General features: G+C 34.8%; 1 protein-coding gene across 3 annotated transcripts in view; it reads right to left on the bottom strand.

Moving 5' to 3' along the window:
- Nucleotides 1–26,045, bottom strand: part of IQSEC1 (IQ motif and Sec7 domain ArfGEF 1) — a 350,333-nt gene that overhangs the window by 153,981 nt on the left and 170,307 nt on the right. For all 3 annotated transcript variants that reach the window (XM_058168493.1, XM_058168488.1, XM_058168489.1), the window contains one exon: nucleotides 22,829–22,873. In XM_058168493.1, coding sequence (XP_058024476.1) covers nucleotides 22,829–22,873 — 45 coding nt within the window. The remainder of the gene's footprint in view (nucleotides 1–22,828; nucleotides 22,874–26,045) is intronic.

Genomic DNA, 26,045 nt, shown 5'->3' with positions numbered 1-26,045 from the left:
ATAAATAAATAATTCAGAGTCAAGGCTAGCTCTATAGGGATGGATATTTCTTGATGGGGAGGGGCTTAAAACCCAGGCCAGGCCTGACCTGAAACCTGATCTTCCACATCCAAACTCCTTCAGCCTCCAGGCACTAGGAGGGGACCTTGATGACATCACTCCAGTGACCTGGGATAAAGATGCATGATTGAATATCATCAGTGTACTGTTAATTGTTGATGAATGATCTCACCCAACAGCTCCATGGACCTGGGGGATGGTAGATTTCTGAGGAACCCCAGAAAGTAGGGGTCTCAATTTCTTCCCGTCCATCAATTCTGCCTGGAACCAGATTGAAACAAAGGAGAACAACTACTGAAGCATCATGCATCCCCCACATCTAATCCCCTAAACTGAACAATACCATGACTGATGATCCGGAAAGCTGCTGAGAGTCCACAATGGATGCTCTATCATCATCTTGAGCCTATCAAAGGTCATCAATATGTGTGATAAATGACATCTCAATATTATAATCAGGCTTAAGTACCAATTGAGAAGGACCTAGAGACAACCTGCCTCCTCCAGTGCACTCTGGAGGTTCTAGTTAATCATTTTTCAGCAATCTTCACTAACAAGGGTCTAGCAAAATTTTACTGAAAATGGGTCTACGTAACGTAACATAACACAACATCACATCACATCACATCACATCACATCAGAGTTGGAAGGGACCTTGGAGGTCTTCTAGTCCAACCCCCTGCCGAGGCAGGAAACCCTACACCATTTCAGACAAATGGCTATCCAACATTTTCTTAAAAAATGTCTAGCAATAGCCACTTAGGAAGTTTCATAACAATCTCTTTCCAAACAGGTAGCATTATCCTATCTACCTAAACTCAAAATAATGAACACTAATTAATACTCATACCTCTTATTTCTCTCAGAACAACATTGGGCTGATAGAGAGTATCTGGCCCAAATTCACTCTGGAATCTAATAGCCTTATCAGATGCTGTGTTCACCTCCCTGCAATAGGATGCCACCTCAGAGAACTCCATCAACGGAGCAATATTTTGACACTTCCTGTAAGCTACATGGTGCACGGATGCCTTGTTGACTTTTGTTAGATAGTAATACAACTTTGTGGGGGGAATCACTGCTAGAAGCTTGTAGTTTCTGAAACAAAGGAAAGACAGTCGCAATCATTCATATGACTCTGGATGGCAACTTATCATGAGTAAACCATGGAACCTGCTTTTATGGTCAGCTTAGGAGTAGAGTGGCTGAAAGGCGGGATTTACATCAAGCTTAAACTTGCAAAGCTGCCTTTATGGACACTAAGCTCAACCAAGTCTTATATCTTAATCACTTTTTTGGATTTTAAAAAATTCTTTGCATATTAGAGAGATTAAGACAGGCAAGGGTTTATTTCATTCATCAGGTGAGTTTCCGTCTTCTTAAAAATGTTGGTGAATGTTTGTTTTTTTAAATAAATGATTTTAGGAAACTATACACCAAAAGGAGACTTAGTATATGGATTTTGAAAGTCAATAATAGATTACGGGGCCAGAGGGATTTGGAATTATGGTTTTGAATTATTTAGAAGTTACTTTCTCATGGGAATGTGAAGATTGTTTTCATTTTTTTTAATGAAAAGGAGACCTTGAAGGCTGGATACTAGAGTCAAAGATAAAAGAAAATGGAGCAGAAATCCTTAGTGCAATTTTTAAAATACATTTCAGTTAATTTTTTTGACAGAATGGATTAGATACTTGATAAAATTCATAGAGCATGTTCTAATAAAGTTGTAAAACAGAAATTAGCTGCAATCAATGTTTATGAAATTAACTTGAAGAGTGAATTTTATATGTAGTACAAATGAATCTGATGGATAATTTACTCCATAAAGGAGATGAAGACATTAAATCAGGAAATTGATTTGGATATTTTTTTTCTTAAAGGTATATAGAAAAGCTGTTTAATATTTGGAAGGACTTTTTTTTAGAAATAACAAACAAAAGAATACATTTTACTTATAAGACAAATTTGTTAATCTTCTGAATTATTGTTACTTTGAAACACAGATGAACAGCAAATTATTCCTGTGACCGTTTTTGAAGGGGTTAAGGATTCTTTTAAGAAAAGAAATCAGGGCAGATTTATAATATTGGTTTGTTCAATCTGGATTAAACAAAGAAAATCTGGCTACTCTTAGTGGATTCTTGCTGACAAAGATTGATTGATGTAGTATTTGTATTTTGCTTTCCTTATCTAAGAGAAGAGCTAGGGGGAGAACAGCAATTAGGAAGAAAATACTTATATGTGGTTGCTCTTACTGCACTTTTGCTGCCAAAGATTGATTGATGTAGTATTTTGATTTTGTTTTCCTTCCTAGAAGGTGAGCTATAGGAAGAAGAGAGATTATGTTTTATTTACAGAGGGTGGTAAACTACTAAAAAAATTTTTACCTGCTGGGATGAAGGTTTTACTTTTTTCTTCTTTTTCTTTTCCGTTTCTAACACTTTATTTTCATTCCCTTTGGTATTTTTATGCTTGTATTTTTTGTAATTTGCATTGACTTTTATTCTTTTGTTCTTTTCAAGTACAATTCTTAATAAAATATTTATACTATTATATTATTTGAAAAACAACAACACATTATTAAGGTACTGATGGTAATATTTTCCAAGTCCAGATCACACTGTCATTGCCCCAAGATAAAAAACAGGTCTAACATTTCCTTATTTCTCCCTAGAGTTGGTCCAGAGAAAATTTGGATCCTGGTCTAAGATCACCATAATGTCTGTATCCAGGGATGGCAAGCTAAAATCTGACACAACTTTAAAGCATTCAGTCAGGGAGGCTGCTGTGTATCGGGGAGGCTGGTAAACATGCAATAATCCCCTTTGATCTCTAGAGCTTAAATTCACTAATACAGCTTGCTATCTCTGGATTATTGACCCTAGAAGTCTTCAGAATTTCTCAGATGACAATGACAATATCATTGACAATGGCTATTTCCTATCCCGTCTTTGAGTTAATGACAGGTACCATACACACTTGGCAGGTCACATCTCTAAGAGCACCCCCCCTTCATGCTTCAGCAATGCTCTCACCCACCATTACATCATGGATGAGAAAGCTCACTGTGCATTATCTAGCAGAAGCTATGAAACCACTCTGTGGAATCCTAATTAGCATAATTTTGAAAATTTAACATCCCAGTGGTGGTATACAGCTGTTTTCTTCTTTCATTAGGCTAGACCAATGGTCACAAACTGGTGGTCCATGAGAAAATTTTGGTGGTCCACAGAAAAATTATTTGCATTTTTTATCTTGCACTAAATCAGGGGTTCTCAAACTATGGCCCCTGGGACGGATATGTGCATTCAACATTTATGTTGCTGTGGAGAGTCTCCCCCTTCGGGGTTCTTTTGTGTGAATTGGAGAGAGACAGAAATTCCAACTTGGGGTCTGCTTTAGCCTCCTAGTGTGGGGCGAAGGCTGAAGGGAAGCGCCACTGGTGGCGAAGAGCTGGAAGGCCTTGTTCCAGTGGGACTGCCTCATGGCCTGGAACTGGCTGATTATCTCAGCCCACTGAGCCTCCAGGCGCCAGTACCTGGCCTTGCACTCCCGCAGGTCTTCCCTCTGCTTGAAAAGCCTCTGCTTGTAGTCTGCAGTGAGGTGCTTCTGCTGAGCCTCCTTCTCGGTCAGATCCAATTTGAACTGAGCCAGCTTTTTTGCCAACTGTTTCTCATGGTGGCTACTTAGCTCCAGCAACTGCTTCCTGTTGGGGCCTAAGAAGCCTGTGTGGGCAGGCAAGGAGTAGCAAGTAGAGGCTGGCAAGGTGCCCCTCGACATGAGTGACATCAAGTTGGCCATTCCCACCCAGTCACCCACCTTGCCACGCCTACCCAGTTGGTCATTAGGCAGATCATATTAGTGGTCCGTGGGATTTAAACTTATGAATTTAGTGGTTCCTGAGGTCCGAAAGGTTGGTGCTAGGTTGCAATTGGATCTCTAAAAGACATACAGGTTTTATTATGTATTAGAACTTCATTCAGTTTTCTTTCACTTGTATTCTAGCTATCATACTATCTAGTTTTATTATCCTTACCTTGAATAAATATGTAGAACTTTCATGAACTCTGGAAAAAGGGAAAGATATCTTAAATATAGAGATGTCAATTGCCCAGGTCAGTTTTGTATCCTTTAGAGTGACAGGATATCAATAGGAGCATCAGTTGTATCAACAAAAAAATCCCTATGGATCTTTGAAAATCCATCAGATTCCATTAGCCGCTTGGAGAAAATATATTTAATAAACTCCTAAAGCTTTGGGTGGGAGAAAATGACTGGAAGTTCAAATTTGAGTAGGAAATGATCTGATAATGAGATCATATATATGTAAAATACTCCACCCTTAAGATTCTCCTTTTGAATTTCTTCTCTCTCTGAAAAGATAAAATACATCCTGTTGTATGTATTGGATTGTAATAACATATTGGAACAACAGTTTTCCTGCTAGCCAGGGATGACGATCCTAACTTTATTATATCCTTAGAGATTCCCAGTCACCCAGGTCATGGTTGTCCCAAAGATGCTTTTTAAAAGGCAACTGGACTTTTGTTTTGTTTTTTTCTTGAAGACATTTCACTTCTCATCCAAGAAACTTCATTACATTACTTTATTTTTCAGAGATGAAGAGGTTGTAGTCCAAATCTACTTTACGTAGCAAGACACTTTAACAGAGACAAAGAACAGCTATTAGTGTTTTGTCCTATATTGGCAGCAGATTGAGGGAAGAATTGTAAAATAATGCAACTTCAAATGCTCTTGTTCGCAAGCATTGTTCTTCCTTGCCAAATGAAGCACTCCCTTCCTATTGAGTTATTCTAACTGTTGCCCAATCTATGCAGGGACAATTGTTGAGAACATGGTTGACACACAGTTACAAAACATCCTAAGCAAAGTGGCTTATTTGAACCCTTTTCAATCTAGGTTCAGGCCAAGGCACTGCACTGAAACAGCATTGACTACACTTGGCACCTTTGGAGGGCTCAGAATGGGTGTGTGTGTTCTGACCCTCCTGGATCACTCAATGATTTCAACCATTGAATCCCTCTTAAACACCTTTGTTTAATCCCCAAACCTTTGGGGATTGGAAATGGAAAGCAGTATGTAACAAGGCTTCTCCTTCATCTGCAGCTAGTTACAGATGGTGGAGAACAAATTGAGCAACTAGGCCTTGTGAGGACTCGATGCCTTGTGAGGATTCGGAAGCCTCAGGGCTTGAGCTTTTCGTCTCTCCTTTTAAAAGTCTACACACATGAAACTGCTGGACAAGGTCATCCAATGCAGCATCACCAGTATGCTAATAATACCCAGTTATACATCTCAACCCCTAGCCAGAAAAGGGCTGTGGTGGTGCTGGCCAAGTATCTGGAAGTTGTAAGGGGATACTTGGAGGGGACCTGGCTTCAATTCAATCCTAGCAAGACAGAATGGCTCTGGCTTTTTGGCCCCCCAAGCCCAGATAATAATTAATCTCTGACTCTGAATAGGGTGGCACTTCCCCAGACTTGAGTTGGTGCGTAATTTGGGGGTCCCCGTAGATTCATGGCTCCTGCTCATTATCAGTTTTCTACTTAGATAAGTCTTAGAGACTAGCATCCAAAATTATAAAGAAAATACAATTTTAATTTTTCTATTTTAGAAAATACGAAGTCCTTCCAATTGCATTTTTCAATGCTACTGAAGTGGTGAATATTCATTATGCATTTTACTACAATGTAGGTAGTGGATCATAGTTACAAATGGCAAGGATTGCATGTACTGGTATGGCTGGAAAGAGGTTTAAAATCTTTACATTATTTATGCATTTACTTTATTTAGAAGTTTGTTTTGATTGACTATCTCCATTGTTTTATCATGATATACACTCTTTGCAGAATGTAGACCATATATAAAAATAACATGGGATTATGGTCTATGCTGCAACTACATAGTTTATGTATTATAAACTATGTATTATAACCTATTATAGGATTATGGTCTATGCTATGCTGCAACTACATAGTTTATGTATTATAAACTATGTATTATAAACTATTATAGGATTATGGTCTATGCTGCAACTACATAGCAAAAAAGGCCCTAAGAGTTGTAAACCTAATTTTACGCAGCTTCTTTTCTAAAAACTCTACACTATTACCTAGAGCATACAAAACATTTGCCAGACCTATTCTTGAATACAGCTCATCCATCTGGAACCCATACCACATCTCTGACATAAATACAATAGAAAAGAGTCCAGAAATATTTTACTAGAAGAGTTCTTCACTCCTCCGAAAACAACAAAATACCTTATACCAACAGACTTGAAATCCTGGGATTAGAAAATTTACAACTCCGTCGACTTCGACATGACCTGTGTTTAACACACAAAATCATCTATTGCAATATCCTTCCTATAAAAAACTACTTCAGCTTCAATCGCAATATTACAAGAGCAAAAAATAGATTTAAGCTAAATGTCAACCGCTTCAAACTTGATTGCAGAAAATATGACTTCTGTAACAGAGTTGTTAATGCTTGGAACTCATTACCTGACTCCATAGTCTCTACTCAAAATCCCAAAATCTTCAATAAAAAACTGTCTACTATTGACCTCACCCCATTCCTAAGAGGACTATAAGGGGCGTGCATAAGAGCACAATAGTGCCTACCGTTCCTGTCCTATTGTTCCCTTCATTATATCAAATTGATTTAGTTGATGCATATTTTATATACATATATATATATATATATATTGTTTGTGTATACTGTTGTGACAAAAAGAAATAAAAAAATGCTAGAAAGGAGAGAAAGGAGGATACTGTATATATTCTCAGCTGCTCTGCAGCCACAGTAAATTTTATCTAACACTACCTTCCTTGGAGAGATGTACTGCAGACCCTATGACTCACAGCTTGCTCTCAAGTGAAAAGAAATCATGACAGTAAACTAAGTCCATAACAGATCCATTCTCTTTTTGTTTTACAGCATTCCATTGTCTCACATGAAATACATAGATGCCACAAAGAGGACAATATAGTTATAAGTCAGTTTTGATTGGTGTCTAGTTGATATTAATCTCTCAAGAGGCTAAGCATATCCTAAGCATATTTATTTTGGGGGAGGGGGAAAGCTACTGAACTCAGCAATACACACATAGAGGCTGTCTGCAAGAAAGGAGGAAGTTGGCCTCAAAATCTATAAACAGATGTAGCCATTTAGTGTATTAACTCTTTTCCACCTACTGTTGTCAGACTTCTCATCTCTTCCATATATGTAATCATTCCAAATTCATAATGAATAGTATTCCAGATAATCTCTAACAGCTTTCTATTTTACAGAAGGTATAGCATATACAAATAAGTTTGTCCTTCCTATTAAACCATGCTGTTCTTTAACTCAAAAACATAGCTAAAAAAAGAATTTGAAATAAGTAATCATGCTTACAATTCATTTTGCTGTAATATGTTAATCATCACCTCTATAATAAATGGGAAATATGTTTGAATCTTACTTGGTAATGTTCAAAATAGTTTAAAAAGGATATACAACTCAGTATGCTGTAATCCCTGAGTTCCTTTTTTTATCTATTAATGCAATAATTACTACCGATTATATAATTGCAAGTTCAAATAATATATTCTATTTAAAATTAGCTTATCCCTCTGCACTATTATATCACTTCCTTACGAAATCTAAACAAACATTAGTGACTTAAATGAAATAAAATAGATGACAATGAAACCTTTTCTTTTTCAATTTAAAGCTAAATTAAGGCTAATTACTACCTTAACAGCCTCCACTATGCAAATACAGCATGAATGTAATGAAGATGGAGTGAGAGTTAGACCTTCAAGGGAGGCAAGGGCAGATAAATGATTATGCTATTATGCCAGTAGACTTAAGACTTGCATGCTTTCTCCAGAATGTCCAGGTCCTCTTTTCTATCATGCTGGTTTGTTTGAAACTTCCAAAGTTCAATATACATTTCAGTTTCCATAAACTATGATTTGGGATACTGAAAAGTGTCAGGGAAGGCTATGAGCCAAATTTATTTTTAGATTTAAAAATAAGCATTAAGCACAAGTGTTGTAAATATAACTAGATATATTAATTAATAAGCTGGATTTTTATGCCAAAATCAAGGCACACTCAAAGAGGGAAGCAGTAAGAGAAGACCATGCTTTACAAAATCTCAAGGAACTTTCTGAACCAGACCTCCAGTTCAATTGCATTATATATTACATATCCATACTACATATGCAAATTAAAATAAATATTTATGGATCCCAGCAATAGACATAAAACGTTATTGCATTCATCTGTGTTGTAGAAAATTGCCTCTGCATTGTGATAGTTGCTGTCATAACCATAATTTGCAGGGGGATTGCCATCATCATGTCATAAATTTCTATTAATTTGCACTATGTTTCTGGAAGAAGCTGTGATATAGACACTATTAAGATGGTACTATTCCTTTTAGTAACTATTTCTATTTTGCATCAGGGATGGTAAATTTTTGTCATGGAAAGTTTTTATTAATAACATTCTTGTATAGAATGCAAAGCAACCTTTAATCCATTGATCTTGGAACAAAGTTAAGGATTTGATATTTTTGTATTTTGTGATATTCCCTTTATTTTTAATATGACATTAATTACAAAATTTTCATTTTTATTATTACAACTAAGCTGTGGTGCACACATTATAGTCATAACACTAATGCAATTGATTAATTGGTTTTTTACATATGTTGTAGTGGGCTGCAATTCAATGCATCGGATTAAGTGGATATCTGAATCCTTTAAATTACAGCAAACATACAAGGGGGAATCTCTTAAATTGGTCAAGATTTCAGTAGAGAATAATACATTGAAAATAAAACAAAACAAAAAAAACTTTATTGCCAATTGTAGAAAAAAGCAGAATTTTATCAAACGTTAGTAACAGTATTCTTAAATTTAAGGATATGTATGAATGCATGCATATATGTGAATGCATATATATGATTCAAATTTTTAAGAATTTTTAAGAATAATTTAGAACATATTTAAACAACAATTTAAGATTATTTTTAAAGTATCATAATTCTATAGTATTTATGTTCATAAATCTTGGGATATATATTTTTTCTTTTTTTAAAAAAAATCATTACCTGGCTACATAGCTCTACAGAAATAAATTTCATGATTCTGAGCTAGAAAATAACATATTGGTGTTACACTAGTCAAATCATTATCTGGCTTATAATTCAAAAACATGCCTGTGAGAATTTTATGCCTTCACTTCTCCAAATATTGTCTTCCATCCATTAATTTGTTTAGAGCTGCAGCTCAGTCAGCATCAACATGTAAAAAATGAAAGAAAGATGGCATTTTTTCCCTTCCTTTTCTATCCCTGCTACCAATTACATTACTGTATGTGGAAACAATCCTTAAAACATATAGTTTTGCCACGGATGTCAAACTATAGGAGAAGATGACAGGTTTACAGTCAGTTTCTATGACATTCCCTAAAGAAGAATAGATAGGGCTCAATGGATGGGAGAGGAGAAGCATTCAAACCCTCTCATCATTACTACTAAAAATTGGCAATGCTGTTTGAAAGGGTCAATCTATAAAAATAGATTTAACACAGTTACAGTGGAGGGGGGGAATAGTCCCTAGTCTCATTCATTGCGTTATGGTCTTGCCACTTTGCATCATTACCCTACTACCCTCTGTGATTCTTTCTATGCCTTTCCTCCTGGCCCAATGCCCAATTATTTCTCATTTAAGTTTTACTCTTACTCTCTTTTCGGGGGTTTGGGTGGGGTTACAGTTCATGTTAATTAAGCCACTATGATGAAATCTATTGAATCTTTCTGCCTAACTAGTTTAGAGTGGAAGTTTTGTACCGCAATAAGAATGTTGCTTATTGTAAAACAATTATTGACATCTATAAGATTATGATAACTTCTCCTTGGATACCAAGGGAAAAGTCTGTCAGATGTCCTTGCTATCACCAATCCTGGTCTTCCTTACTTTACTAGCTTTTGCTTTTGTCTGTGAATTAATCAAAAGTTATTCAAGTATGCATTGCATCCTATATTTTAGCCAATCATGAATCTTGTTTAAAAGGAATAGCATTAAAGTATGCTCAGAGAAATCATTAAACTGTCTTTCATATTTTATGTAATTTTCCATTGCTCTTCAAAAGGTAATGACTGTGCTTAACTGAAAGCAATTTTGTGTCTTTCCTGCACATCTTAAAAATCTGGATGTTACATTTGAGGCAAACTTGTTTTTAGATCAGCAGTAGCAATATCAATTATCAAAATATTCAGAAAAACATATTGTAATGTCCAGATTCATATTTTAAGAAAACAATTTCATTGTCGTTGCAGTACTGATATCATCATGTTTAACTATATTTTTCTAGGGTTGTCTTATAACCCTTTCCATCAATGTTTTCTTCTACTTGATTCAGGAAGTGGTAGTAAAATATAATAAAGAGAGACTACATTGAAAAATGATCAAGTTGATTATCATGCTAACCAATTTTCTAGGTTTGTACAATATATTAACCATAAACTAATTGAAGAGACTGGGCTGGTATAATACCCTCAATTACATAAAAAAGCAAATCTAACCAAACTTGACCATAACAAACAGTTTGTTGCTTTAATGTATTTGCTAGATTTTTTTCCCTATGCATTAAGCATGCTTTCTGAACACGCCAGATTGTCAAATTATTTTCTGTGACTTGCAACTGTTCTAAGTGCACTTAGTCTAACAACTTCATTCATCTGAATGTTAGATCATACCATTTAGAGGCAAACACCTACCCATTTACAGGACAGAAAGAACGCCAAACCTTTTATTACCCATCTCTCCATAAATAATGTGTAAATGAAAGAGTAAACTAATTTCCAATTCAGATCATACAATTCACACAGACACTCATTCCTCCCTCCCCCTTTCTCTTTCTCTCTTTTTCACATACACATATTTTAAATGGCCTTCAAGCACATTCCCAAGAGCATTTAAATCAAAGATTTAAAAATTCAAATGAAGAACTGGAAGTGTCTAGAAATTGGCTAATATATTTTTAAACTAATTATACATTCTCTGTCGTCTGGTATTCACACTTTTTGTTACTTTGTTTCAAGAAACAAAAGCTTTAACTTAAATAGTCTATTACAACTCACAATTCAAACTTTAAGACTTTAATGTTATTTATTTATTTTAGCAATGCAGTTTTCATTTTGTATGGAAATCCAGCCCATTTCATTTGCAGGATAAGTTCTAAATTTATAGAGAAAAAAATAATCATGAGCAGAACAAAAGGAAATAGTTTACATTTCTTCTCATTCATGTAAGATAATGTTAATTAGACAGGAATTAGCCATGAATAAAAGATGCATATAAATAGTAAATGTTTAATTATTTGATGCTGAAATATTTTTAGCTAAAATAATATAGAACCTGCCTATGTGAATCAAAAAGTGATTTCAGATTTCTTGCAACATAAGCTTTAAAACTTCAAATAAGAGTTTAAATATTTCTTATATCCTCAAGAAAAAGCAGTACCCTCAGAACTATATAATGTGAGTTTATTTTAAAAGGCATAATTTCTTAAAAACAACTGCAAATTTCCTTTGCAATATTAATATCATAAATTTCAAATTAACAAAATTCATGTATTAATGGTTGCCTGATTTTATTAAAAATAGCTTTCAAGCATTATGAATATTGAACTATGTGTTACTCTAATTAAGAAGCTATCCTCAATAGTGAGACTTAAAAAAAGCTATCAGTGTAGCATACATGTCAAATTAAATTGCTTATTTTGCTGTTCCATGACTTTGGCAAGAACAATGCACTCAACACTCAGTCTCATTACTTTCGACCATCCCTCCCATTTATCACTTCTGCCTTCTGTCAGAACAACTGCGGACAGCATTTGATTTTGTACCATATGAAAGGAACTGGTCTATTAAACTTTTCCTTGTAGCAACATTAATCTGTACTCTACAAATTCCCACCTTCCCCCAAACCAAGCACAATTTGTAATGAGTAACATTTAGCAGTAGTAAACATTCTTCCCTGGCCAAGAAAATTCAAGATGAATTAAAACAACTAATTAGCATATTTCTGTCTTAAATTAAATCTGTATGAACACACACAGCATCTGGGGATAGCAAGAACCATCATCACCACAGACAGTTAAAGGGAACAATAAGCAGATTTTCAACCATTGTAATAAGTCTGCATGAATTTTCCCCACCACACCCCTTTCTTCTCCATGTAAAAGTGCCTTACAGCAAGAGAACTGAGCAGCCTGGAGACATTCAGTTTTGACAAGATTTTAGATTCAACATTTGCTTACCTTTTATAGAAACCGTGAAGAGGCTGAAGACAGAGAAACTGCCAATAATCCAAACAGAAGGCCTTTAACTTCAGCATTTTAAAACAATTGCACTGGCAGCAAGTGAAACCTTGCTTGTAATCGTTAATAACGGACTACCCCACTTCTTAATGGAGAAAAAGGCCAAACAGTGTTACAGTTAATTTCCCTCCCCTCTTCTAAGAGAAAGCAGCGTGTTTTCTTGTTGCTACCAATGTATGCCAGCTCTTTATCCACATGGTACTGCACCTGCATAGCTACAGTGCTGTCCTTTAATACAAAGAGACAGTAGTACAAAGGCTACAAATTCATTTTCTGATCCATGTTTCTTTTGATTTCAATGAATTTCTCCACCGCTCTTTCAGACAACCAGTGATTGGCAGTACAAACAGAAAAAGAAGAAAAATCCTGCCAATTTAAACCATTCCAAAAATCTTAAGTAATTAGTAAATATTCCAGTCAGGTTTCTTGAGGGACCCTCCGAAAACATCAGGAAAATTCACAATTCTTGAGTAAGAGACAAGCAAATACTCCAGTCTGCTGAGGACAAAAACAGATGTAGGAGAATATCATATAAAACTCTTCAGTTCTGCAACTAAGCTGAATACAACTCTTTTTTTTTTATTAAAAAAAAGCCTTCTCCTCTGGTGTGAATCACATCTGCTCCATTGTCTGCCAGTACATAGGAAAAATGTTGGTCTCTTTATGATTAGGAAGAGAAGAGAGGTAGGAAGTGACACACAGAAGTGTGGACCCTCCCCACTCACAAAATAAATTATGCTTATCTTAATCCCAACACACTTTGCCAGTTAGGTCTCTCTGAAGAAAAACTAATCATCTGAACCACATGGTGCACAGTGGGGCACGCTCCCAGCTATAAAAGCCAGTAGGATAAAGCCTCCCCGAGATAGGTTGATTCTGGTTGTTATGGCAACAGGAACACATTGATAAAATCTAAAATGGAAGCCTGATGACAGTTTTTCATTGGCTTCCAGAGATATAATGCATGTATAACAAGCAATACTGAGGCACTCTTAGCAATCTCATCAGTGAAGACTGAATTTGGGGCTAGGCTAATTAACAGCACTGTGAAACAGCAGCTAGCCCTCATTTAGTTACAGTGGAATTTTATTCTAAGGGGACCACAGAAGCAATTAGCAAAGAGATGCTTTGAAAATAGAAAATTTAATACTGGAAGCATTTGCCATTTGAATTTTTTGAGTGAAGCAGAAATGATAAAAGCAGCTTTCGTTTACCGTTCTTGGAAACCTCAAGCTATTTGGATTCTTTATCTTTGAATAAGAGACTATGCATTTCTGTATTTAAAAAAAAACATTCATGTCAGCTTCCTTTGCATATAGTACATGACAGGTGCTTGGTATAAAAATATGCAAAGAATAAATGTTCCAAAATATATTCTAGAGATGAATTATACTCACGTAACAAGGTGATGATATTTCAGGACAAACCTAGACTCATAATCATGACCACAAGAAATGAAAAGCAATCGTGAATCACTACAATGGCAATTCATATTACAATATTCCCACCCATGAAACCTAGCAATTGCAAGAGGTGGGGGATTAGGGGGGAGTTAAATGTTGTAAAATAACATAAACTCATCCATAAATTATATAGTAACCCAAGTCAATAAAACAAAACAAAAAAGTAAAAACAAAAACTGCAACCATAGTGGAACACTAAGGGATAAATGAAGAAATGTTCTTCAGCTTTCAAAAAACAAAGCTGTTATGTCATCCTTACGTATGTTGTGATGATCATCTTTCCCGTTATGTATTTACTAATATTTATGTAGTTGAATTTTGGGGATTGCTTTGTTAAACATAGCAAATGGTATGAGGAGATAACTTGTTCCAACTTTGAGCAGGCTACCATCTCTTTGGAACTAAAGGATGGACATCTGTCCCTATCTTTATGGTTAAATTAAGTTAAACCATGATTTGTTTTAATCAAAAGTTATTAAATACAGTATACACTGAAATTATAGTTCAATTGTTAGGTTCATGCAACATGATTAAACAAAACCAAATTGCAAATTTTCAGATTATGCAATCTAATCTTAAACCATGTAATCCTTACACTTGTGTGCAAGTGGGATAATCTGACACAGATTCTAAAGTTATTGGACAAGACACACAGTACATAAAGGAAGCAATAGGTTGGAGAAAACTTAATCATGACTAAATATGATTTGCTAAGTATTCTGATTAATCTCACCAAACCAAATATTACAAAAAGGCTGGTACTGAGAATGGAGCAGTCAGTATGAAACACTTCTCCAAAGATAAAAATGTTCATAATTTTGGAGCAAACATTAATAAATTGCAAGTCAAGGCTGGTAGTTTCATCGGTAAATTAATATTGACATGAAACTGTGATTATTCATGCAGAATCTGAAAATCAGGCAGTTCTTCTTATATATTTTTATGACATGCATATGAAGAACATACTCGAAAACTAGAAAGGGTTAAGCCTGGTCTGGAGAGTTGGGAAGTTTGAATATTTTTTGCTTGGCAGAAGTCCCATCTCTATTAATGTGCAATCAGAGACTGATCACTCAATCATGTCCACTACATTGAAGCCAGTGACCATCACTGCAGATGCCCATTAGACTACATAATTGGCTCTCAATTTCTTCTTCCTGAAAAAGCGCTCTAGAGATAGTTGCTGTCCATGTTAAAAATGGAATTCTTTCTTAGTGTCTAATCATTATGACCTCAATGGAACATATCAATGCTATAATTAAAAATAGAATCCAGACCATCTGTAGGGAAGTAGATACTCTGCATTTGTAAACTGCTATCATTCAAAATCTTGACTGAAGTATTAAGAACAGACTTTAGGGGTCTATCTCTATTCACTTTTATCTCCATGATAAAAGCATAAAGTTTTTAAAAGTGATTTTTTTGTCTATTCATACACTGTTCCTTGAGTAGATGCTACATGATGAGGTAATACTACTCTTCTCCCCCACAAAAAAGTAACAAATGTCTGTGCCCACTTTCCCATATGCTATTTCATCTAAACATTTGGGCACACTAATTCTGCAAATGTTTTTTTTTTAACTACCAAATGTAATCTTCAAGAGTTGAAAGCAGAGATTTCAGAACAGTCATATTTTTACCTATTTTTATGAGCAAGTTTGTCACACTATGTTCTAAATAGAAGTACTCAGTGGCTGGAAAACTACTCATTTTATAAATCAGTTTCTAATGCATACTATATTGCATATATTTAAAGAAAATGCTAATAGTGGACTTTTGTGAACGATGTATATGCAGCCAATTTAACATACAGTCTCTCTTTTCCTCTGGAATATAAACTAGTAAAATACATTAAATTTCATCTCACACTCTGTCTGAATATAAAACCAGTTCTCTGAAAAGGCATTTCCCGCTACTTTCTTTGTCTTCAAATTCACAGCCTAAAAAGCATACTAACTTTTGGACGTGGTACAGCTCCCGCATTGTGATGCACAGCGAGCTGCGTTTGAGCTGCTATATATTCATTTGCAGAATTCAGTGGCTGACAGCAAACGAGGGTAGAGTACTCTAACAGGCCATTAAAAAGCAGCTCCAATGAATAGGCTCAAAACTATAGCACATCTCTTCTAAAAGAATGGTTGCCTTAGCAATCACTGATGCAGAGGCAAAGCTTCAGTGGCATACTCTGGTAGTGAGAGAATATTCTGTGAGTTAAAGACAGCATAAGCTTCAAGATAGTTTTATTTCACATCATAGTGAAAAATACTTGAAAATGACAAGGATAGGTAAAAATCTCTTAATAATTTTTTTACATGAAATAAATGGCAAACATTGTCTAGTTATTTTAAACTTTTTGCATATGTGGTACTCAGTAAGTTATAATAGAATTTTCATGGAAAGAGGAAAGAATGGGGAAGAATGACTATGTTGGAATGAAGAGCTGGTGAATAAACCAGTTCCTTGTCATTTCTCTCCAAACAAGGAGAGGAATTGAGATTGCCCACAAGTGCTCCAGACAGTTGCTCCTCATGAGGACACTGCAAGACAGAGATCTCTGGAAGGGTTTTAAACTCTGGGAGATGAGGGAATAAGCTATCATTTTGCTCAAACCGCAGTTGGCACTTTCAGAAAGGACATTGAGCTTCCATACTTCCTTTTCAAATCACTTTTGTAAATTGGTTGTTAATTGGTTCTCAGCTACTGGACCAGTAGCTGAGTAGTAACCTTTGAATCAATTTTACAAACACCACTTAGTTTCCTTTAATCTTAATGAAATCAAATTTAAATACAAGTTTAAGGACTTGATTTTTTAAAAATAAACAGTAAAAGGCAGATTAGTGCTTTGATTTTGGAAATTTACAAACAGACTAGAATGGATTCAAAATAAGATTTTAGAAGTAATTATAAGAATCCTTCTCATGTAAAAGTTTTTGATTTTTTTAAAAAAAGCACAGTATCAGAAGACTTTAAAAATTGGACACTAGAGGAAACAAGAGAGAACTAGAGATTATAATTAAAAGGAGAACAACAGTAAAACTTGACTTGCAACAATGAAGCAAAATATTTTTGAAAATGGACCCAGAATTTAATTTAAAAGTATCTATTTCTATAGATAGACTGTGTTTAAAAGCTGTTATAGAAAGAGGAACATGTCACCTTGTGATAAGATTGGGAGGTGGGGGGGAGTTTCAATAAATTTAATAATAAATGAAAGATAATGTTTTTTCTGACAGGAGACTGATCTGAAAATGGATTTAAAAATATTGGATTTACAAAACAGACATTAAATCTTTGAAAAAATTAATGAGAAGAGAAATAAAAAAATGAAAAAAGTGCTAGAATGGTTGAAAGGACTAAAAATTAAGATTGTTAAAAATAAAAGGAAAGAATATAAATTTGTGTTATTTGATCAAAAGTAAAATAAACATGTAATGGTAGCCCTTCGATGGACTTTTGCTGTCATTTTATGTTTTTAATTGTAATGTTTATAAAATTACTATTAAAATTACTATTTTTATGTAAACAAAAATGAAAAATAGTTACTTTTGTAAAATAATGATAATTTAATAGAAAGTGAAAACATTCATATATTCTTCTACAAGATATAGGTTGGCTACAAATTTTTTATAGATGGAACTTTGCACTTGGGTTGCTTCTGTTGGTGATGTGATTTTCACTGATTTCTCAGGAAGTAAGACCAAAGTGCCTAAGGAAAAGGGAGAGTGTTTTCAAGCCATGAGAATGGTGGAAAATGGATGAAGCTTTAACAATTAATCTTTACTGGAAAGATATAGGAGTTCTTGTAAAAAATGTTACAGCATATGTGTTTCATTTTGAAAATGACAATCAACAGAGCTCTTGAAGGATTAGTGTGGTCTACCTGCTCCTTAAAGAATGAAACTTCTTGAAACTGCTTGAATATTATAACGTACAATGAAGTAATTCTGGACATTTATTCCAAAATAAAGTCACAATGAATATAAGTAGTTTTAAATGCTCCAAATCATCCAGCTAGTCAAATGTCAAAAAAGACTCACAAGTCTTCTTAAGGAAGGTTTGATGTGTATTTATTTTATGTTTATTTATTAATTAAATTCTTATGCTGCTCACCTCCCCTATAAGATGACTCTAGGAAATTTATTCTGGGTGTAAATGCCTGTTATAGTTGTTCTGAGAAAATGGGACACGAAGAAGCCAAAAGGGCTACTGAATCATGTGCAGAATTACCCACGGGAGATATGGAATCAGGACTGGACTCCAAGGATTTTTCTGGCATTAAAATTATTATTATTATTATTTATTCGATTTTTATACCGCCCTTCTCCTGAATAATAAATAAAGTTTACTGAGGGCACAAAGTATGACGTATACTGTTTTACAGGGAAAAGCATCAGTCTCTTATTCTGCATACTGAACTAGACCAGATTCAAGGTATGTGTTCACTTGACCTGATACTGGTTAAGAAATCTGCAGATATTCTTGGTCAATTCCAAATTCTATGGGTAACAAGCACACTCTAACAGATTATGTCAGGATAGATAGCATTTTTGATGGTCTAAAGTTCCTTGTTAAAAATATAGTTTTATTCAATTGTACTAGCTAGCTGTTGAGGAAAAAAAGGCACAGTCAGAAAATTGCCTTAAAACTTCAGAGATTAAATACAGCTCTCAAGTTGAAATCAAAGGTAACAACCTGTGCAGCAAAAGAGGCAGACAGAATCTGAACAATGGAAGATGAATTGACAATTCAATGTCTGCCTGAGGTGAAAACTGGACTTAAAATTTGGAGTTTAAAGCAGCACCCACTGTGAGACTGGAGTTGCAAATTTAGGAATAATTTTGTGGTTAAAAATAGGCAATCCCAAGAAATACTGTATATTTCAGGGCTTCTTCCAAAACAGTGTATTATAAAGAACAACCATCTACTATTGACTTTATCTAAATTAAAGGCATTATACAAGGCTAGGAAGTTTTAACTTTGCCAACTTTCTGTTTTCTGATAAGCAACATATTTTAATCTATATATCGCTAAAACTAGGAGTCTTAGATGAATAAATGGGGAAAAAATAGTACTTAGCAAATCTATCGCATAAAAAGCACTAATTAATTAACAAACTAAATGCTCATTAGGATTAATTTATAGCACAGGTCATCTTGCTGGTACACAAAACCTGGCAACATTGTATGATATTGCAGAATCAGTATCTTTAAGCAGCAGGGTGGTGTAAAAATTTATGCGCTCTGGGTATTTATACAGTAATAGTGAGATGAGCTACTATGAATGTCTCAGTAATACAGGCATTGGACGTGTATGTGCTACATTGTTTCTGTGTGTCCAAATTTTACAAAGGCATTGTTTCTCTGCATACGGAATTCTCCTGTATGAGCTTCAAGGACAACTGAGAGGAGGGCATGACATCATGCCAGATGGTTAGATACCTCAAGATTATTTACGTATGTCATGGAAGAGGCAGAGTACCTGCTGGATTCATGGGCAATAAAGGTTGTGGACCTAATTAGATCCAACTGGCACTCAATGTCTACTACACACTGATTAATGAGTGCTTTGGCCTGATCATACCCAATGCTGAGTAGAAGGTCTGGAGAGAACCCAAAGTTGAGATTTTTGTTACCACTGCCTTGTTCCATGTGTATTGAAAATCATCCCTCGTAGTTAATGGGTCAAGGCCAAGGGGAAAAAGGATAGTTTGAGCCAATAGTTGAATATGGTCACCCATATTGTAGTCTCTACTTTATTAGGCCTGTTTCCAATGTCAGAATGAATTAAAGAGATATTTGAGAATTTGAAAGTCTAATCTTAGAAATTTGGATTGAACAAGTTATAATGGAGCAAAATTGGAGAAGAAGCCCATTTAAGCACCACAAAGTAGTTTAGTGCATGATGATGTAACTTCTCTTGGGTAGTATGCATTTCACTCATTTTAATTTCCCATAGGTAGGTTGAGGGAAAAGCAGAAGACAGAATAATGGTACCTACGCTCACCTACAATTCCTTCAATTTTTTTTTATTAATGCATAAGCAGATCTGGATTAATTATAGTTATTCTGCTGGAACAGTCTTAAATTTCATTAGGCAATCCCCATCTTCATTCACTAAACTAGCCATTAAGCCTATCTTATTATCTATGGCAGGGGTGTCAAACTAGCGGCCTGTGGGCTGGATGTGTAGGCCACACCCATCCCAGCTCTGCAAAGGGAAAAAACATCACAAAACATCATGTGACAGCAACATGATGCCGCAAGTTTGACACCCACGATTTATGGGTTCAAAACATAATATAGAAGACTGTGGCTTTCAATGTAAGAGAAATAAATGATAAAAAGCATAAATAATGAATGAGTTGAAAGAAACAAAAATAGGTAAAAGATCTGAATGAAGGTGGTCTTATTTTGTGGAGTAGAATCATAGGAAGGGAAATATAAGGTTAATGGAAGAACTAAAATATTTATCAAAAAGTATGAATTGGTGTTATCCAGTTGTTGTATATGAATATGAAAACAGAAATCTGCAAAGTGCTAGTAATTGCATGTCATGCTCCAGTGACAATGGAAGAACTAGGGATAAGTTCTGAGAAAAGATTCATAATACTCTAAATGTGATTGTTGCAATTATTCTGTTAGGTGGCATGAATGGTTGAAAACATAACAAGAGAGTAAAGAAAACACAATTGGCTTGCTAGAGACATGGAAGGTATAAGAATCTAGATTGTTTAGAGCAGAGTTGCACAAGCTTTCCAGCTTTATGTACTGGAGAGGGGGTACAGGGCATGGTACCATGTGAGGAGCGGGCAAGTGTACATGGGCATGCAGCTCCATTTGCACGAGCGATGAGCATATACACCCATTGCTCATGCAAATGGAGCCCGTGCACATGTGCTCACCTGCTGCTTGTGCAAGTGGTGATGTACATGCATGCACGCTAGCCCGCCACTTCCATGATCCGGTTCCAACTTCTTAAGGTCTGGTAGTGGGCTAAGGCCCATGGTTTAGGCACCTCTGGTTTAGAGAGTTTTCAAGATTTAAAGTTTGCAGTGATGTGAATACAGGAAAATGAGCATGCTCTTTTATGGGACACCCATTAATCACAAATATAAATTCATTTTGGTCAGCTTATAGACAAAAGATGCAATGCAAGTTTCACCAATTTCAATTCTATTCTCTTTACTACAAAGAAATATGCTTTTTAAAAAACTTAGCAGTTGGTAAAATCTAATTTTCACTAGACTGCAGATGAATAAAGTAGTATTCAAAAGCACTGTAACAATACTGAACTAGATTAGAGCTCAAAAATTATGTAGGAAAAGTTGTTTTATCATCTGGAAACATTCACAATTTTAAAAATTCATTTCTTCTTCTAATATGTATTTATCATTCATGCATACATTGCACCACATTGATAGCTACGAAAGTTAATTGTACAAACTACTATTGGGGCCAGAATTTCCATTGCTCAGCAAAGCAATTTTTAAATGAATCACACCCAAATTTATTACCTTTTTTGCAGTGGTGGTTAAGGAAATCACTGCAGCCGTTAAGTGAATCATCCAGTTATGAGGCGAATCTGGCTTCTCCCATTGATTTTACCTGCTAGAAGTCGGCTGGGAAGGTCACAAAAGGTGATTATAAGATCCCAGGACTGTGCACCCTTTGTAAATACATGCCAGTTGCCAAGCACTGAAATTTTGATAATGTGACCCTGGGAATGCTGCAATGGTTATAAATGCAAGGACAGACCGTAAGTAATTTTATGTAGTGCCATTGTAACTTCAAATATTCACTATATGAATAATTGTAAGTTGAGGACTACCTGTAGTTATGTAATCAGTAAACTCAAAATGCAGCATAAACACCTGGAGGAATGTTAGCATTTCAAAAGACAACTGGTCCATTTCCTGTTTTTCATACAGATAAATGAAAAAAGTTTGTTATGCCAAAAATAGTCTATTAGGAAGATAGTGTGACAGACTCTATAACCTGTGCTGCTGCAATGGAACACTAAATCTAGAAAAAGGCTTAAAAAGATAAATACAGTGACAAGTATATTTTAAATGAAGGAAGGCCAGCTGTTTGGACAAAAAGAAGCTATTTAATGGGTCAATGGATGATGGGTTTTTATTGACAATGACTGCACACAGACCCACTTCTAAGACTGTCAAACACAATCTTTCTCCTCCACTCCCTTAGTCGCAGAAAATGAAGTCCAAGAGATTATTTGTCTCAATGACAAACTACTTCAATAGATTCTATTGAAATATACCGTGTTCCAATTGATTTTTCCAGCATACTTTGCAATAATGCGAACCATTTTAAGCATATTGCCTGCTAATTTGTTTGATTTTATGAAACATAGCTTCAGCAGAACTTTAAGTAGAATTTTCAAATAGAATTTTATTAAATTATTATTTTGATTTTTTTTTAAAAAAAACAGGCTATATTTAATGTCATCTGAGAAGCATCTTCTTTTCTAAGTTGAATTTCCTACTGCAGTGCAGAGGTTATTTGTAATAACAGCCTGTAAATGATTTGTCAGGAGATTCCTTCGCTATCTGGAAATCTACTACAGTACATTTCAACCATTACTTAGGATCACACAGGATGCTGCAGTAGTAAAAGAAAAAAAAAGTATGGAAAACTGCCTTAATTTTTCAGATTTATAACAGTCTACTGGCCGTCTCATTAGAATCCATAGCATCCTATATCCTATTCTACAGAATGACTCTCTGTAACACACTGAGAGATAGCTCTGTAAATTTGTGCTAATGACAGTGAAATTAGTTGTCAATATTATATTGAACTTGCATGATGTTCATGATTATTAAAATTAATTCTACTACTCCCATCTTTTTTTAAAAAAAAAAAAAATTTGATATATTTTACCTGCGTGGATCAGTTGAAAGGCTCTTTCTTGTTTCCAAGGAAGTCCTAAGATAGTTGTAAAAAAAATACAAGAATATTAAACATATAGTATTAGATAAACTTATGAAAAAAAATTCTTACACAAATTATCCATCAAATTATCTATATATTGTAAAATATTAAAATTAATTTTTAAATAAAAGCTTTAATTGCTATATAAACAGGACACAAAAAGTATTAGTTTAACATCGTTTTTATAAATATTTGAAATCTGAAGTATTTATAATTAATGAATCTATATTGTCATTCCATAATGACATACAAATATATACCTGCATTATTACTAGATATATATATTTATATATATATCTATATATATATCTACAGATTATGCCTTTACTATGCTAAATCTGAAGATTTTTATTATATCCTATAATTTTACATGTACCAACTCTAATCATATTGCTATTAATTTCTAAGAAGAAGTCTTATATACATAAACCAAGTGTTTTACAATCGTTCTTTTTATTGATATGTTGCTAAAATGTTGCATTAAGTTATATCTATCTCCTTCTCTTTTCTCTTTCATTCTCTTTTCTGTTTAACATTTCTATTAAATGGTTAAAAATGCAATTATCTTTCCTTTCACCATAGGAACAGATGGATCTTTATAGATCAGCTGCTTTAAAGCCTGGTATTTCATTTTAGTTTAGAAGGGGAAATCTGTTTTGCATGGTTCAGTTGAAAGACTGGACCTGAACTAGGAGCACATAATTTAGCTAACTCTCTCGTAAAATGATCAAAACATTGTGATCATGCAGACAGCTGTCAAATACTCTCATGCAGTTGCATATAAATATATCACAGTTTACAGACTTCGTTTAAATGCACATACTCAAATAAAACATGTTCACACATTTACAAGTTGTTTTCATAAATAGTTTAAATTAGGATAAATATTCAAACTATCTTATCTGAAAACTACCGGTAGTGAACAGTTGTATTTTTTGAGGATGAAATCATTTTTCCTTAGTTGTTCCTTCTACACACTTTTGAAATTCAGTGACAATGTTCTCAGAATTGATTGTCCAAAGTTGTCACTCTAGCCCTCTAAACAATACAGATTATCTTCAGCATTTACATTTACACCTAAATTTTAATCTCAATGACATTAAAATAGCATGAAGAGTAATCTGATTCAAATAAGTTTTTAATCAAATGCACAAGTGAAAAGGTTTATGTCTTGCCTTTTTCAACATTGTAGATAATATGCACCCTTTCTTTTTTATCACTCACAACCCCCATTATGTGAATGTAGATTACACTGTAATATATTGGATGGTCATCCACTTTAACAGCTAAGGATGGACTTAAAGCTCGGTCTTTCAGTCTGAAAATCGAACTCTATTTTATAGACTAGTAAAATAATGAAACAGGAAAAACCGTTTTAAAATAGGAAAATCTACCTTCATGTAACTTTCAACTCTATAGAAACCCAAAATTTTTTGATCTGTCAATAGACCTCTGAGTTTCTTTGGGGACAACTACCTAATAAGGTTACACAGTTTGGTGTATGATACCACTTAAAGTTTTTCTGAAGTGCTAAAACACGTGTGTCAAACTCACCATGTCACATTGATGTCATGTGACATATTGCGATGTTTTTCCCTTCGTGGAGTTGGGGTGTGTGTGCCCTGCGCACGACGCATCTAGCCCGTGGGCCACCAGTTTGACAACCCTGTGCTAAAAGAACCAAAGGCCAGAGAAGCAATACAGAGACAAGAGATAAAAGATAAAACTTGCCTTCTCATTCGCCTTAATATTTTGAATAATTGGAAAGTGAAAATGAAAACTGTTTCTTATTCTAGAGAAACAATTACAATGTGCAAATTATTATTACAGGTAGACCCTGACTTAAACTGTAATAGAGCATTATGGTCATAAGTTATGACAGTCACAAACGAGGTCATCCATATGACAGACCTGATTTTACAAACTTTTCTTGTAGTGGTCACTAAGTGAATGACCACAGTGTTTAAGCCAATCCATGGTCATTAAGTGAATACTTTGGTTATTAAGCAGATCCCATTGTTTGCTATAGGCTGTTTTTGCCCAAAAAAATCTCCCAAAATAAATGCTGGTTTGCAGCAAAAATATCATAAATTGTGGTTATATGATTATGGAATGCTGCAAACAGCTATAAATGCATGCCAGTTGCTGACTGCCAAAATGTACTCATGTGATGGGAAGGAGGCATCAAAACTAGGTCATAAATAGTTGGGCAGTCTGTTGTAACTTTGAATGGTCACTAGGCAACCAGTCATAAGTAAAAAATTACATGTACCTGGTATTTACTAGTTATCTCTTTGGCCAGGACAACCATCTTCCTTTTTGGTTGATACGTATTATTTTATATCTGTTTTTAATTTTGTACATTGCCTAGAGTCATCAACCAGTTGGTTGGACTTAAAATGTAAATTATACATAAAAAGGAAATAAATATCCAATCCAGCTGCATATTTTCCCTTATGGAACCACATAGCCTACTTCAATATGAGTATCACCTTGTAAAACATTACAATTTTTTTTGTAATTACAAATGAACAATTTCCAATTAGTCAGTTCCAGTTGTTTTAATTTTTAGTATTCTAGCCACTTCCTTCCTTCCTTCCTTCCTGTATTTGGAAATAGCACCCTTTTAAAATGAGACAAATTAAAACTCCTTCTAAAAAAGAACAAGGATGCCTACCATAAAAGTCAGTTAATACAGTATGACTATGGAAGATTGCACTGAGGTTGAGAGTGAAGGAAGTCTCTAGACACAAACAATCAGCAGATGGGAGAGATTGTTACAGGCTTATCAAGGAAATGGATTCGGTGTCAGTCACACAAACAGTCTGGGAAAAGAAAAATCAAAAGCTTTCAAGAAACCTGTTTTGATGAAGGAGGACAAGTGTGATTCTTTCTTCCCTGATCCTGCTTTGCAGGTAAGACTTGAGAATGTCCCTAACAGAATTACAATTACAGAACCAGAGAGGGACGTGGTGGCTCAGTGGCTAAGATGCTGAGCTTGTCGATCCCAAGGTCGGCAGTTCAGCGGTTTGAATCCCTAGTGCCACATAATGGCGTGAGCTACTGTTACTTATCACAGCTTCTGATAACCTAGCAGTTCGAAAGCACCTAAAAAATGCAGTAGAAAAATAGGGACCACCTTTGGTGGGAAGGTAACAGTGTTCAG

The sequence above is a fragment of the Ahaetulla prasina genome, chromosome 2 (assembly GCF_028640845.1).
Source record: "Ahaetulla prasina isolate Xishuangbanna chromosome 2, ASM2864084v1, whole genome shotgun sequence".
Classification (NCBI taxonomy): domain Eukaryota; kingdom Metazoa; phylum Chordata; class Lepidosauria; order Squamata; family Colubridae; genus Ahaetulla; species Ahaetulla prasina.
Note: the sequence above shows the minus strand (reverse complement) of the source record. Positions and strands in the feature narration are given on the sequence as shown.